Below are 16686 nucleotides of genomic sequence, written 5' to 3' on the forward strand. Positions count from 1 at the left end.
AATGTAAAAAGAGCCATAATGTCCAGAACAAAATGCAGTTTGGGTTGCCAGTGCCCCTATATAGAAAGCACAAGCTTTTTTTGACATTGAAAAAACAAAAAAAAGTTACCGAGCATTTTAATTTCTAAATTGTTGAAAAGCACAACTAAAAAATATAATATTGATGAAACAATACAGTTCTCTTTTCTAGAATCAGGTTTTTTATTAACATTAAATATGGTCATAAGAAATTCACTATTAAAGGCCCAATCCTGTTCCCAATGAAGCTTATCAGATCAGGATCAGGCCTGCAAGTACACTAATGTATCACAATCAGATTAACCTTACATTATATTTCACTGAATTAAATGCTATTCCCCAACTCATGCTTACTAATACGTGATACACAAAACACACCTCATCTTCTTCATCAGTGCTCTTTCCTGATGGCACATTAGAAGTATTTTTTGTGTCCTCCCCTAAAGTAGAAGCATCGCCATTAGAAGCCAGGGTTCCTTGTTCAGCTTCCCATTCCTGCAACACCTCCTCTAAGTTAAACCGACGCCTGTAGTTTACAAAGAAGTTCTTCACTTGGCCAACAGTCTTGTTGCCAATTACATCTGCAATAGCTTGAAAATCTTTACCATATTTGCGTACTCCTGAAAGGCAAAGTAAATAATACACCTGTGAAGGACCAGTCAAGCACAGCTATTTGTGAAGTATGTATACAAAATATGGCTTTTGGGGACTACAGCTAAGGGCTCACTTTAATTTTAAGAACCTCTCCACTAGAAGGTAGACTATAGCTTCCGTTTAAAATAAAATAAAATAAACAAACAAATAACCAAAAGATTCCCAGAAGACACACCGACTCTTCCTTGCAAAGATAGCCTTGAAAGTATAAATTATTCACTAGGGTAAGGGCTTGTCACTGATTTTTCTCAAGATCCTGGTAATTGATAGGGCCCTCCCTACAGCCACACAGGGCTGGTCTCTGATGTGTGAAATAGATCATTTGATATTTTTGGAGGGGGAGAGAACAGTACTCTGAGCTTCAACTGATGGTTACAGGTCTTCTTTGTCTGTCTTCCCCCAGTTAGCTGCATGCTAAGCTAGCTCCTTTCCCAAGAACCTATGTGGCATCTGACTGAAAGGAGCTGCAGAATTCAATAGCATGAGTCTACTGACTCGGCACAAGGCAGAGCCAGGACATTAGAATTCTAATCCTGGCTCTGACACTTCCTTTGTGCCCTAAGGGGAACAAGCTAACAGCCTGTCATTTAGCTCTTTATGAAATGGGGGAACAGCCCTCTGAATATAGGACAAATTGGCAGATATTCACTGGGTTTATTTGGGACAACTGCCCTTTAAAAAAAAAAAAAAAAAGTTGGCAAAACAGCTTTCAGCAAAAGCAGCTGAGACCCAATTCTCCTGCATTGGGAGCCTAGGAACCGTCCAACTCTTCTCCCTTCCATTCGTTTTGATATCAGTCAGTTTGATTTGGGAGTACCTCAGCTTATTTCTGATCCTCCCCAAAATCTTAAGACTGCTTTTGGCACTAGTGGGTCAAAAAAATTAGTTATACCTGATTTTGTGGAAAAAATGTACTTGCCCACTCAAACACAATAAGGCTGGCTCTGTATGCTTCTCTCTCCCAACACAATATACTAGCACTGAAAAATTCCATCTGAAATCTTGATATGTCAGTTATCAAGGAATGGTAGATCAAATAAACAATACATGTATTTTAAATACCTACATCAGGTTGTCTCAAAGTGAAATAATTGAAGTTTACCAGTTCTCCCTCAATTCAGTTTTCATTTTCTTAAAAACCAAAGATATTTGAGTCTCTCCCTTTTAATACATTAATGATAACCCTTGAAGTTTCTCCTCTTTCCTGTTCTCAAGGGGAAAATCCTCATGTTCTCCTTCACTCTGAAGCTTTGCTTTTAGCTACTGTACTAAAAATGACATTTTTGATCACTCAAAGAGTCCAAGAGTTTTGTACCTTTCAGACTCTAGAGATAAGACCTGCTTGCATTTTATAGCCTGGGATAAAAAGTACTCTACAGTAATCCATAAACTGGAGACAGTTACATGATTTTTGCTTTCTGCTAGGGAACTTTTCATACGTCATGAGCAAAATAAGATTTGACTTATGTAATGTGGAAAATTGCTGATGACTTTACCCATTCAGAATGCATTATAATACTTAAAGGACATGCATTTTCTCCCCCAGTAGCAGAAAATTATATGCCAGATGTAATGCCTCATTTCAGAAAGGTAAATGAAAGGATACAGAAGGAGAGTTATTTATTTCAAAATTAGAAAATCTGAAATGTATGCTCTTAGTAACTTGATAAAAAATGTCATGACTTTGCTCTTTCTACTTTTCTTTTTGAAAAAGTGCTTCTAATATGCAGTGGTCTTGTTCATCTGCAGTGAATGTACAAGAGAAAATTCAGTGCCAATAAATAGTTCAACTACAGCTGAAGCTAAATTGAAGATTCCATTTTAATCATTAAGGGCCAAATAAAATTATGGCTGGTTGTGCATGTATGTGCTAGTAAGGTCCTGCTCCCCCCGTAGAAATCTGCAGGGGAAAAAAAAAAAAAAAAACCAATCTGGCTGCAGGGAGACAGTGTGCAAGAGGGAGCAGTAGGGTCTCTAAAGAGGGTAAGTCTGGGCAAGGCACTGTGCTCTGTGCACTGACAATGGCAGGGGATGAGAGAGAAAGACGAGCGATATAGCTACACCTTTTCAAAGTATGCTTCCTCCAGTACTCAGTCTTTTGCCTGTCATAATAGAAGGCCAGGTCCACACTACCACTTACTTCAGTATAACTTACATCGCTCAGGGAGGTGAATACACCACCTTCCTGAGCAACGCAAGTTACACCTACCTAAGCGCCAGGGTGGACAGCGCTATGTCAGTGGGAGAGATTCTCCTGCCAACATAGCTACCGCCTCTTGCGGAGGTGGATTTATTATGCCAATGGGAGAACTCTCTCCCGTCGGCGTAGAGCATCTTCGTCAGACATGCTGCAGCTGCTCAGACATAGTGCTTCTAGTACAGATGAGCTCTAACTCACACGGATGATTAGAAGACCCATTGCGACTTAATGAATTCTGCAAATTGGTAAGTGAACAAAAGGATAACAAAATGAAATGCATTTCTCTCATTTGACCACTGAGGTTCAGGTTCCTTTTGGATTCCTTTTAGCATACTAGTAAGTATCCAACAGAGTTACTGAGATTGATTTATACAAGACTTCAGTACAGCACTCTTAAATCTTCATTGGGAGAGAGAGAAAACCTAACATACTGACAAAGTCCCTTTTAAGATAAATGTGTGTTATCAGCTTTCTAGGTCATATAACTGCAAACTGGTGCACAGACTACACATTACAAAATCAAGTTTCAAACACTACCGTAAGTTATTTCCTACAGCTTTCCTCCTCTCTACCCAGGAGACTGATTAAGCTTGATAACTTGCCTAGTCTTATAAAATGAAGCTCAAAAAGTAGAAGCTCTAGTCCCAGTCCGGAAGTCTACACAACAATAAAACAGCCCTGCAGCCCAAGCCCGAGTTGGTTGGCATAGTCCAGCTGTGTGCTTTTCTTTGCTGTGTAGACATACCCTAAAAGGCAGCACATCCTTAGGAGTGAAGTTAAGCCATGATCTGGCATAGCACTTAGAGTTCAGCACCTGAGTATCCTCATTAAAACTAATGCTTTGCCAGATTGGGGCCTTAGTGCATTGCATGGCATGGCTAAGTAGTACTCAGCATATCACTGTACAGTCATTGGACTAGAACCGAAATTGTTGCAGACAATAGATTAGAAGGGCAATGGGAGTGGAGGCTCCAGCATGGCAGCGGGAAACGCAGGCACTGGCTGCACAGAGGTGGGGGATCACTCTGCAGCCCCTGCCCCCTTTGGGATTCATAGTCGGCAGTTAGGCTGCACCCAATCCTGACACGGTGCAAAGGCAATGCCTGACCCAGAAACACTCTGGAACCCTGCCCTTTCATGCCAACAGCAAGTGAGAGGGACAGAGTCTCGCATGAAAGCCCGGCCCTGCCACCTGATCCAGGTGAGGGGTAAGCAGCTCAGCCCAGCAGGATCCAAGTGTGGAGGGATCCAGGTGTGGGGTGAGTGGGTTCTGTGTGGGGCAATTTGGGTGTGGGCAGCTTGGTGGGAGGTCCAAGTCTGGGTGTGGGAGGGAATCTGGATGCACAGGGGCTCGTTGGAAGGTCAAGGTGCAGGGGGAATGGGACTCAGCAGGGGGATCTGGGTTCAGGAGGGCTGGGAGTCCATGTGCAGCTCAGTGGAATGGGGCTTGGCAGGGTGGGTGAAGGGTCTAGATCAGTGGTTCCCAAACTTCAACAACCCACGAACCCCTTTCACTAAAATGTCAAGTCTTGTGAACCCCATTCTAAAAAATGATTATTTCCATGGATTTTCTCCCTTACCTCAGCATAAATTACAAAAGCAGTGATCTTGGAAATATAAAAATATGTTTTTAAGACATGCTTATTACACACTACTTATTGTTATCATTACAGTATTTTTATTACATTATGAAAACAGCAACACACTTCCAAGATCTCACTTTTGTAGCTTGTATCAGTTTTGATTAAGCCTGTTATAAGACAAGGCTCCTATCAGAGGTGCCAGTAGAAAAAAGGGCTGCAAGGACCTCCAGAAAAGTGGGGGGGCCCGCAGGGAAAAAGAGAAGGCACCCGCGGAGGGTGGTCATGCCGACACAGGGGGCAGCATATGACCCTCATTGCCCCCCCGTACTGGCACCTCTGGTTTCTATGTTTCGTCAAGGAATATAGGATGTGAAACAGCATGAAGCCAACTCAGGTATTTAAGAAGCCAAAGAGTTCCTCCTACACAAGCATTCAGGTCTTGAGCAGTCCAGGCAAACAAACAAACAAAGCTTAAACTTGTTCTTCATAATAATTTAAAAACAAACACCACAAGTAGCCTATTTAATTTTAAAAACAGCAAAAAATATCCACCTCCCTTTCTATTTCGTATAAGGAGTCTTGAAGTTTAAAATCGCCTCAGTGTGATAGATATGCTTGCTTTGATCTGCTTAGCTCTTGGAAGTCCCCAAGGGCTGCTGGCCCCGTGCTGCCGGGGGTCCCTATGGGCAGCTCTGTCCGCCATTAGGGAATTTTTTCTCCCCTGAAAACCCCCTGTAACATTTCATGAACCCCCAGGGGAACCATTGGTCTAGATGCATGAGGGTTGGGTGGATGGGGGAGCAGCTCGCTGTACAGTGACCTCTTCTCCCGCATCTGGGGAGCAATGGGGGTAGGAAGCAGGGCTGGGTTGGACCCAGCGCCAGGAACAGCTGGTGCAGGGGAAGAATAAGTCTTGTCCCCCCACAGGACTAGCAGCTGGAATCTGGTGCATGGTAGAAGCCACCGACCAGGTGTCCCCAGGCCTGCCCCTTTCTGGCTCCAGGCACATCGTGATAGCAAGCGAGAGGGACAGAGTCTTGTATGCACGCCTAGTCCAAACCCCTGACGGTTTACATCTTTGATTTACATCTTCCCTGGCTGCTCCTGATGCCAAAACCAGACGGCCTGTTAATCAATTATTCTGAAGGGAAAGAGTAAAATTTGTAGGGGACATGAATTCTACTCTTGCACAGAATTCCCCCTGTAGTCTCAGAGCCAATATGCCAGTGACGCCTTATCTTTTCCCATCATGCCCCCCGACCAGTAATGGAATCTGTCCACATTCTCCCTCCATTACTGTACAGTTGGCTCACCAGCAGAGCTTGGGCTTACGGTGGAGCTGGGGGTAGTGGTCTGGGTGACGCTCCCTCCCAGTCCCCCATGAGAGCTGGCCTGGGCCCTGCCACATCCCCCCCTGCCCCCCGGCAAACATTCCTTGGTGCCTAAGGGGGCATGCCCCACAGTTTGAGGGCCACTGCAGTATACAGAGTAAAACATTCAGAAAGATAGTTTGCAGTGATCTTATTTGGGTCATATTTCCTAAGCATGGAATGGTTCTAGTACTTTATGTACTTGCAGCAATTTGATTTCAGAAAGTTAGTGTCACGACAATACAACTCTTCAAGTTAGTGTCATGCCCCCATCATGCTCCATCAAACGTAACGGGTTCTGTACTTGCAAACTGTTTGATTTAAGTTTCTGCAGACCAAAAGGGTATGAAAAATGACTGAGCAATGAACTATGAATGGCTATGTTTTTTTCTCAGCCATTTTAAAACCATGTTCACCAAAAAATACGAGGACTTATTCAAAATAACCAATTCGGTAGTAGAGAGCACTATAACAGTTTATTTCTTTTATACGCAACCAGTCAAGACCATTCAACTTTTGAAAGAACCCTAACTTTCGAAGCAGAGTCAGCATACCAAAAGTTGTCAAATACTGAATTGTCAGTAACTTATAATTATGATATTCTAACAAAACATGGGGCAAGTTGTACTAATTAGTCTAAGCATTATTTTAGAGCAGGTAAGCAAAGTACAGCAGAGGTTCTCAAACTGTGGCCCGTGGACCACTTCCATTCGGGTGGTCCGTGGATAGTTCCCTCTAAGGTGCACACCTGTGCGGCCGCACATGAAAAAATGACGGGCCACCCACCTAATTAGTGGAGCCGTGCAGGCCTGGCTCCACTAATTAGGTGCCTGGACCCTGGAGAAGATGCAAATGTAAGGTGTGATGGTGGCCTTGGGGGGAATAGGGGGTATGTGGGAAAGGGGCAGTGGGCTGAGAAGAGAGGGTGGGGGGGGGAATTGGGACATGCAGGGCTAGAGAAAGAGGTGACTTTCCCCAGCTCCAGGGCTGCGGCTGCTGGGGAGACACCCCCCTTCCTTCCCAGCCCCAGTTCGGGGATTGCTGTGGTGGGGGAGAGACCATCCATCCTCCTTCCCAGCCCCAGCTCGGTGGCTGCTGCAGCCGGGGAGACCCCCATCCTTCCCAGCCCGGGAACTGCCGCAGCAGGGGAGAGAGGGCACATCCATCGCATTAGAAAGGTAAGACTACTGATATTAAAATATGAATTGCATGCTTTTATTTGTAGAACAAAAAAACAATTAAGGGTTTTTTTAATATAGAACTTTTATCCAAAAACGCTTTACAATAGTTAGACAATGGTACAAACAACATTTGGAAAGATCAGTAAGCAGTCCGCTGAGACCTTCAGCAATTTTCAAGAGGTCCGTGAAAAAAAAAAAGTTTGAGAACCACTGACGTAGAGAACTAGCTCGATTACTTCACTGAAGTAATATTGAGCTGATGTATAGTATCAGAAAATAGAAGAGATGCAACTTATCACACTTTGAAGTTAATATACAGAGTTTCATTTTTATGTTTATATTTCCATCTGAATGCTTTTTCTGGACTGTGCAGTGCACTGTTTTAACAAGACAATAATCTGAGAGTTTTCATGCTTAGATAAGAGATTACTGCATGTTAACTGTACCCAATATCCTGTTGGTAAAGTGCACTGCTAGCCACTAAGAAAATGTGTTAGTACAGCATCTGTCTCCAGCCTCAAACTTTCACAGCAGGATGTTGGATGGGAAGACTGTGTCTTGTCTCTTCATGCCTAGTTAAAGGTGACCTGCAAATGAAAGAAATTGGGCTTCTGCCTTTTTGCTTCTTTTTAGATGTATAAAGGCAGCCTGAAAAATATTTTTTCCCTACTTGTTTCCTACTTTATTTCACGTCTGTTTAGGCTAAAGACCAGGAAGAAGAGTTAGTGTCTTGTGATGGTGTAATTTATATATTAAGAGAAGGGATTTTTAGTCAGACAGCTTAGAACACCAATGGGCTTAAAAAAAAAAATTAACACCCATTTAACTTCAATGACTAAACTCTGAATCTACTCAATGTTTAGCATATACCACTCATACCCCTTCAATTAAAGGAAGAGCTTACAACAAAAATCATATGCATTCCATTAGTCTTCCAACAAAGCCAGAGACTCTACATTCCCAATATTTCTAAGGGGGGGGGAGAAAATGAGCAACCTCACTCCCCAGCTACCTTTAAAAAATAAAAATAAAAAGGGAAAACAAAGCATCTTCTCAGGTGTTCTTTATACATAAAGCAGAAAAAGGGCACAGGCCCAATTTTTAAGAAATCTGCAGGTCACTTATCGGTAACTACTACTTTTCTGTAACATACCTTGTACTGCAAGAAGCTGCTCTTCTGTAGTCCAACGGGCATTAATTTTCTGATTCAACTATTAAAATTAGAGAAATTGCACACTAGGGTTATTAAAGCACATTCCAAAACACATTGTAAAATATCTGAAAGTCATTATAAAAGCACGTATTTTAATGCCTGAATTTCTTTGATAGTTTTCCCCTGTTTGCAGTAAGGTGCAATCAAAGACTAAGTTGTCACAGAGTAAGAATCATTTTCATGAAAGTAAAAACATTTAGTTTACTGTTTAAAATTAAATTGTATTAGAACAATTTCTAAATTATTTTGCATTTTCAAGCAATATGCTCACCGTTAAAAGAGTAGCTTCAGTAATTGAAAAAACAAAACAAAACCCCCCACCCCAATGCTTGTGACATGTTGGTGAAAGAAGCAACTAATTAGCTGACAGTTTCACCAGAAAAGCTGGTTTGTAATGGCACACAATCCAGCTCCCTAGCTTCATGTATAATCATGCTAACCTTGCTGCCTCTGTTGTCCCTCTACCCACTCCCACTTACCTCCTATTTAAAAGACTGAAGAAAGGCATATTTTGCCAACTTCCTCCATGCAATGGTAACTATTTTGGTTCTCTGAATTTCAGTGTTCCAGTTAAACTCTTGCTGAAACACAACCACTGTGCAGCAGCAAACAACTCAAATTATACAATAATGTATCTTCCCACCAATCCAAGTGCAATGCCACACATTCTAGCACATTATATTTATTTACCTCAGGAGGTTTGAATTCTTCAATCCCACCTTCCATTTTTTGTTTCAGTGCACTGTTTACTTGCTTAGCATTTTGAACCTTGGTTAAAAAAAAAAAAAAGTTTATCAGCTACACAAAGTTGATCACTTCGTACAAACATCTCCACTAGGATTCCCACAAGTATGCCTCTTAAATTACAGAAGTAAACATTATGGTTTAATGCTTCTCTACTTTTAACTGCTGCTTCACAGACAAATCATATTTTACCATGGAGAGTGAATGAGAGAGACACGACTAAGACAATGTTCTTTGAAAGGCTGGTTAACATTTGTCCACCAGGATTATGACAAACCAGGAGGAAGATAAAAGCTAACTTTCAAAAAAATTACACGTCTGTATAGAATAAGAAATATTTCAGGACGCTACAAACATCTTTTCATTTGCTGCTCTTACACTTTTACTGAGTGAGAGAAATTCTATACATAAATTGTTTCTCAGAAAGCTAGGTTCTCTCCTTCCCCAACAGAACTGTAAAAAGTGATGAGATATTTCTAGGTTTCAGAGCAGCCGTGTTAATCTGTATTTGCAAAAAGAAAAGGAGTACTTGTGGCACCTTAGAGACTAACAAATTTATTTGAGCATAAACTTTTGTGAGTTACAGCGTCCGATGAAGTGAGCTGTAGCTCGCAAAAGTTTATGCTCAAATAAATTTGTTAGTCTCTAAGGTGCCACAAGTACTCCTTTTCTTTTTGAGATATTTCTAGTTACTTTCTCGTTGCAGACTGCTTTTTACTGGTTTTGCTGGCTTCAGGTTATGATCTCCTGATATAGTTCATTTTGGATTTATTTTGACACATTTAAATTAGAGATTAATTTTTATTTACAAAGGTGTACTTTCTAACTCAAACGTGCACATTACTATTAAATTAAAATGTGCTGATGCAATGCACAGATGAACGCATATATGAGAAAATGGATTTGCAAGGTTGGCTTGACAGCATGCAAGGGCTTGAATGCATGGGAAGGCATTGAGTACAGAGAAAAACTCTGTTGCACTCAGTAGTCTAGGCAAAGAAAGAGCTGCACCCTTCCAGCATTTCAAACAGAAATACATCTGGACCCAGATTTTTCCAAAAAAGTTATAATATATGATAAACAGATCACTTCCACCCCTATTAGATTTTATTCAGTTTAAAATCAGGTAAGATGTTAGAATTTTATTGTATTTTATTTCCCTTCAACATAGAAATTAAGAAGCTGTTGGGAGGATTACCCCTTTATAAGAATTAAACGTACATGTGTTTTTAGAAAGAGGTAGTCCCACAAAATTATATCAATAGTGGGCAAGGGTAGCATTAAAACAGGAGAGGCTATTTTCTAACTTCCAACCTGTTATCAGTGTAGAATTAACAAGTATAGGAACAACCAATTTAATAAGACACTTGTGTTGAAGCAACAGACCCATGATTTCAGAAACTCCATAAAGAGAGGGATTAGGACAATGGTTCTCAACCTGTGGCCCATTCAGCATATAGCTGGGGCCCATGTGACATCCTCAGGACCAGACTGATAGTATATATATATTGCATGGATGTGGCCAACATAACAGAGAGCTGCGTATGCAGCCCACAATGGTAAATAGGTTGAGAACCACTTGATTAGAAGAATACACAGTCTCAAGAATTCACAGCAAAACAAAATAAGACAGATGACCCAAAGTACCTGGCGCTTCAATGAGATTAACTCCATGTCCAGCTGTCTAAGAATTGTGTTGGCTGCATTGGGGCTACAGGAAACTGCTACCACATCTTCCTGGGTCAGATACATGCCCTTAGGTGGACGACATTTAGAACGCTGCGAGTGATGGCGATGCTGTAAACTCTGATACTCTCTTCTACCCAGCCCTATTTTACTGGTCTGAACAGGTTGTTCATTATTGCCCTTAAAAGTTAGAAGAGGTAGGTGGATTAAAGTACACAGCTTTTGAATACTATGCAAGCATGTTTTACAAACTGCTTACACAAAAAAGAAAACTAGGCCATTTCTACAGCTATCTAAAAAGGACATTAAAGCCTTAAATTAGAGTTATGCTCCCAAGTCAGTTGTTGGATAGGTCAGTCGTCAACCTTTAACATATTCCTAACCTCTAACACTTTAAAAAAAAAAAAGTTACAGGTTATAAAATATGCTTTACATAAATCTAAGCTCTTTAGTGTCTATATATTCTATATTAAAAAAAAAAGTAAGGTTGCAAAGTGAAGCACTAGAGCTGATTAAAAAAAAAAAATCCATCAAAAATATTGTCTTGTTGAAACTGAAATGTTTCACAGGAAGCTCTCTCAGTCCAGAACGGACTCTGCTCAAAATATGAGAGAAACAAATAGAAACACTCTTCAACCTCGTGGTTAGGATCCAGGTTCAAGTCCTCTGCTCAGAATTGAGAACAGGGTTCCATCCCAGATTACTCTGCATGCATTCTAAATGCAGAAGGAACACATTTGAAACATTTAATTATTTCACGAAATGGAACTGTTTTCCGGACAGCCCTACCAAATGCCAGAATTAAGGTTGCCTGTGCAACCCTAATTCCCCCACCTCCACCCTTTTTATGTATGCATTGTTACACAGCCTTTAACAACATGATCACATACTGTTTTTCCTACAGGACCTCGGCTTCATTCAGTCCACAGAATTTTGTCCCCATTGTTCAGTGTGTGGTTCTAGACCTTATTTACAGCATACTATTCAACTCTTATACAAAATACAATTAATTTCCTTATAGCTTTTCTAAAGTACTCATATATACAGTTTATATATTAATTAGGTCTTGGATATATATAATATTCAAGATCTTCACAAACATTAACTTATCTTCACAAAATTCCTGAGAGATGAGATATTATCCCCATTTTACAGATGGGGCATAAAGTCCAAAAAAATCCATTAATTTCAGGTGCCAATTTGAGATGCTTAGGACCCGATTTTTTGCCGTATTTTGCATTTTATAGCACTTGAAATATTCTAATACAGCTCCCATTGACTTCATAATGCAGTCAATGCACATCTGCAAATCAGGGCCTAGGGCCTCAAGTCAGAAAATGAGTAACGCATAATTAGGGAGCATCTCTGAAAAGTTTGGTTTAAGGGATTTGCTCAGCATCACAGATGATCTGTGGGGCAGAGGCAGGGATAGAATCCATATCTCCAGGGCAGCATTCAACTGTCTTAATAATGAAACTATCCTTTCTATTCCTGCAACCCCCTAACTCATGCACTATACACTTTTCAGTTTCTACAACAAATGAAGCAGGGGTCCTACAGACAACAGCCTTCTTTACTACACAACTCTGATTCATCTCCAAAGCAGGTGCATCTGGCACACCGATGGAATGAGGCAGAGTTCCTGTGGAAAAAACAGTATGTGATCATGTAACTGAAGTCTAACAATGCATATGCACAAGACTGCTGAATTAGGGTTGCATGAGCAATCCTAATTCTGGCATTTCCTAACTTGTGAGTGCTTGGCTTTTGCAAGTTTAATAATGTTCTTTTAAATAGTTTGCAATTTCCTAGGTTTTAAAGAAACTGAAAATATTAAAAAAAAAACAACAACAAAAAACCACCATCAAACTGATACCCCATGGTTCATCAGCAGGGGTGGAACCTTCTGATCCATCACAGAGACCTCTGCCACCTAAGCTAACTGAGTAACTGACCGTAGTGATAGGTTGTCCTCCTGTATTCCTCCTGGGGGCATTCTGCACCACAGCACAATGTAGAGTTTTGCAGAAATTAACATTGTGTGTGCATGTGTGCGCAGAATTTCCTTTCCCCCACAGAAATGGGCTGCAGTACTGCTGGCTGCCACTAGGGACTGCTGGACCACAGAGCCCAGCTCCCACATAGAAGACACTGCTGGGGGCCGGGGGTGGGAGCTAGAGGGTTCCCAGCATGCCCTGAGGGAAGGAGAGGGTGGAGTGCAGGAAATGCCATGCAAGCCTAGGACTAAGCATCATGCGGTTTCTCCCTCTGGATCCCTGCGCTTGGAGAGGGAGGGAGGTGGATGTCTGGGATGGGGGTGCCCTGTGGCTGGGCTGTGGAGGGAGGGGTTGTGGGTGTCTGGCCGCCCCAGCTGGGCTTGGGGGGAGCGGGAGAAGAGTGGGGAAGCAGGCAGAGAAACAGGAACTGGGTTGTCATAGGGGTTTCTTTAACTCTGTACTCCTGGGGGAATTTATGTGTGTGTCTGTATTGTTACAGACATACTTGCTGACAGGTATTTTGAAATAAATTACCAAAATAATTAGGGCTGTCAAGCGATTAACAACATTAATCGTGATTAATTGTGCAAGAAAATTAATAGCAATTTATCACACGATTAATCGCACTGTTAAACAATAGGATACCATTTGTTTAAATAGTTTTGGATGTTTTCTACATTTTCTAATATATTGATTTCAATTGCAACAGAGAATACAAGGTGTACAGTGCTTACTTTATATTTATTTTTGATTACAAATATTTGCACTGTAAAATACAAAAGAAACAGTATTTCAATTCACCTAAAGAAGTACAGTAATGCAATCTCTTTACCATGAAAGATAAACTTAAATAGGTAGAATTATGTACAAAAATAACTGCATTCAAAAATAAAACATTGTAAAACTTTAGAGTCTACAAGTCCACTGAGTTTTTCTTGTTCAGCCAATCACTCGAACAAAAGTTTGTTTACATTTGCAGGAGATAATGCGGCCCACTTCTTGTTTACAATATCACCTGAAAGTGAGAACAGGCATTCACATGATACTATTGTAGCTCGCATCACAAGATATTTACATGCCATATGCACTAAAGATTCATTTGTCCCTTCATGCTTCAAACACTGTTCCAGAGGACATGTCCATGCTGATGACGGGTTCTGCTCGATAATAATCCAGAGCAGTGCGGAACAATGCATGTTCGTTTTCATCATCTGAGTCAAATGCCATCAGCAGAAGGTTAATTTTCTTTTGTGTTGGTTCGGGTTCTGTAGTTCCCATGTCAGAGTGTTGCTCTTTTAAGACTTCTGAAAGCATGCTCAGCACCTTGTCCCTCTCAGATTTTGGAAGGCACTTCAGATTCTTAAACTTTGACTCGAATGATGTAGCTATCTTTAGAAATCTCATATTGGTACCTTCTTTGCGTTTTGTCAAATCTGCAGTGAAGGTGTTCTTAAAATGAAGAACATGTGCTGGGTCATCATCCGAGACTACTGTAACATGAAATATATGGCAGAATGCAGGTAAAACAGAGCAGGGGACTTTAAATTCCTTGGGGGAGAATTGTGTCACAAATTTAATTAATCCATTATTTTTTTTAATAAGCATCATCAGCATGGAAGCATGTATTCTGAAATGGTGGCCGAAGCATGAAGGGGCATACGAATGTTTAGCCTATCTGGCATGTAAAGGCCTTGCAGTCACGGCTACAAAAGTGCCACGTGAACGCCTGTTCTCACTTTCAGGTGACACTGTAAACAAGAAGCGGGCAGCATTATCTCCCGTAAATGTAAACAAACTTGTTTGTCTTAGCGAATGGCTGAACAAGAAGTAGGACTCAGTGGACTTGTAGGCTCTATAGTATTAGACTGTTTTGTTTTTAGTGCAGTTATGTAACAAAAAAAAAACACTATATTTGTAAGTTGCACTTTCACAATAAAGAGATTGCACTACAGTACTTGTATGAGGTGAGCTGAAAAACTCTTTTGTTTGCCATTGTTACGGTGCAAATATTTGTAATAAAAAATATAAAGTGAGCAGTCTACATTGATTTCAGTTACAACACAGTTTACAATCTATTTGAAAATGTAGAAAACATCCAAAAATATTTAATAAATGTCAATTGATGTTCTACTGTTTAACAGTGCAATTAAAACTGTGATTAATCTTTTCAGTTGCGATGAATTTTTTTGAGTTAATCACGTGAATTAAGTGCGATTAATTGACAGCCCTAAAAATAATTGAAACTGGCATGATTATGTAATGTTATTTGGACAAATAAAATTTGCAGAATTTTAAAATATTGTGTGCAGAATTTTTAATTTTTTGGCACAGAATACCCCCAGGAGTACCTGTATGTGAGCAAACACTAGAAGGGAATGAGACCCACTGTCAGGTATTTGCTGACATCAGAGGATTGGTAAAATTCAAGAAACTCAGGTTCCATTTTGGGGATGGGGGGGAGGGCACAGACTTCTGCCCTTTTCCCCCAAAGCCTGACCTCTTCTGCCCAGTAACCTACCCCTGTTCTAGTCCATTCTCTTGACCCATCCCTGGCTCCTTGTCCCAGTCCCATTCTCCTTGTCTACCCGGCCCCAGTTTCTGTTTCTCATGCTTCTCATCCGAGTCCCACTGCCAGCACCTTCTGGGATCCTTGACCGATGTCTCTCCTCCCACATTGGCTCCCAGTCCCAGTTTCCCTCTCCAAGATCCTAGCTAATTTTAGTCCCCTGTATCCCTGGCTCCTTGTCCAAGTCTCTTTGTCCAGGCAGTTCCGATTCTCCCTCCACACACCAGTTCCCTGTTAGATCTCAGTGCCCGCCCTCCCACCAGCTCCCAGTTTTCATGCTTAACTAAGCAGTCAGTCCCAGTCTTCCCCCTCCAACTTCCAGTCATGTTTCCCATCCCACCCTCAAGTCTTAGTCTCATTGAACTCCTTGCCTCAATCTATTCCTTTCCCTCCCCTTGTGCTACTTTTGTCCCCTTTGCATTGAAGTCAGATGGATTCCTTCTCCTTGCTGCCCAAGTGCCACCGCGTGCATGTGTGTCACTGAGCGCACAGAAAAGAGAATTTTTCCCTGTTCTCATTTCCAGTGCCCAGCCCAGGCAGAAGCAGCCACTACAGGGAAAGCCTCTGAGCACCCACGGCCCTGGGCTGAAACACGCTCAGTCTCTGTGGGGATGGTGACGTGCAATCTGCTCAGCACTAAAAGCTGAGAGAGAGGCTCAGGCATGCTCACCAAGGATACATTCTTTGGCTGTTAGTTCTAGCAAGTAAGTCTCTGAGCCTCTGTACATTTCTCAGTTTAACTTTTCAGTTTTTCAAAGGCTTATAACTTTGCCAAATGTGCGTGGAATTTCACAGGGGCAACAAAAAACATCAGCTGCATAGGAGCAGGTAGGACCACATTTTTAAAGGTATTTAGGTATTGCTGTGCTCAGCATTGCTAGTCTGATTTAAGAGCCTAAATCTCATTTTCAAAAGGAAGTTAGACACATAGGAGTCAATCTCATCACAGTGCGCATAGCAATACCTAAATACCTTTACAAATCTGGGCATAAAGCATTTTTTTTTTTTTTTAAAGTTTGCTCTGCCCATGTTTAAAAAAAACCCACAATGTATTACTCCCTAGCCTGATTTTCTAAAACAGCTGAACCATTTTGGCTGAAAATTTTCCAAAAGCCTAAAGCAAAGACCCTGGTTTTTCTTTGCCTTCCTCTGCAGCATGGGTCATGGGTCACTTGCACGTTTAAACTGGTGTAAATGGTGGATTCTCTAACTTGACGTCCCTCAAATCATGATTTAAAGACTTCAGTAACTCAGCCAGTGGCTATGGGTCTATTACAGGAGTGGGCTGGTGAGGTTCTGTGGCCTGCAATATACAGGAGGTGACTAGATGATCATGATGGTCCCTTCTGGCCTGAAAGTCTATGAAAGCATCAGCCATGCTATCAGCCAACTATAATTATATGCAAAAAACAAAGTTAAAAGAACCCGGTGTTAAAGTTGGAGTCAAGCAGTCAAGGAAGTGCAAAAATTAAGG

General features: G+C 41.3%; 1 protein-coding gene across 13 annotated transcripts in view; it reads right to left on the bottom strand.

Annotated features, from left to right (window-relative positions):
• The window catches only part of RCOR3 (REST corepressor 3), a 36425-nt gene that overhangs the window by 2988 nt on the left and 16751 nt on the right, over nucleotides 1-16686 (bottom strand). For 10 of the 13 annotated variants that reach the window (XM_043511791.1, XM_043511790.1, XM_038394263.2 and 7 more), the window contains 4 exons: nucleotides 10611-10829; nucleotides 8910-8987; nucleotides 8160-8217; nucleotides 397-638 (listed from right to left, as the gene is read on the bottom strand). In XM_043511791.1, coding sequence (XP_043367726.1) covers nucleotides 397-638; nucleotides 8160-8217; nucleotides 8910-8987; nucleotides 10611-10829 — 597 coding nt within the window. The remainder of the gene's footprint in view (nucleotides 1-396; nucleotides 639-8159; nucleotides 8218-8909; nucleotides 8988-10610; nucleotides 10830-16686) is intronic. The other 3 variants (XM_043511800.1, XM_043511797.1, XM_043511794.1) reach the window with 2 other exon arrangements.

The sequence above is a fragment of the Dermochelys coriacea genome, chromosome 3 (assembly GCF_009764565.3).
Source record: "Dermochelys coriacea isolate rDerCor1 chromosome 3, rDerCor1.pri.v4, whole genome shotgun sequence".
Lineage (NCBI taxonomy): Eukaryota > Metazoa > Chordata > Testudines > Dermochelyidae > Dermochelys > Dermochelys coriacea.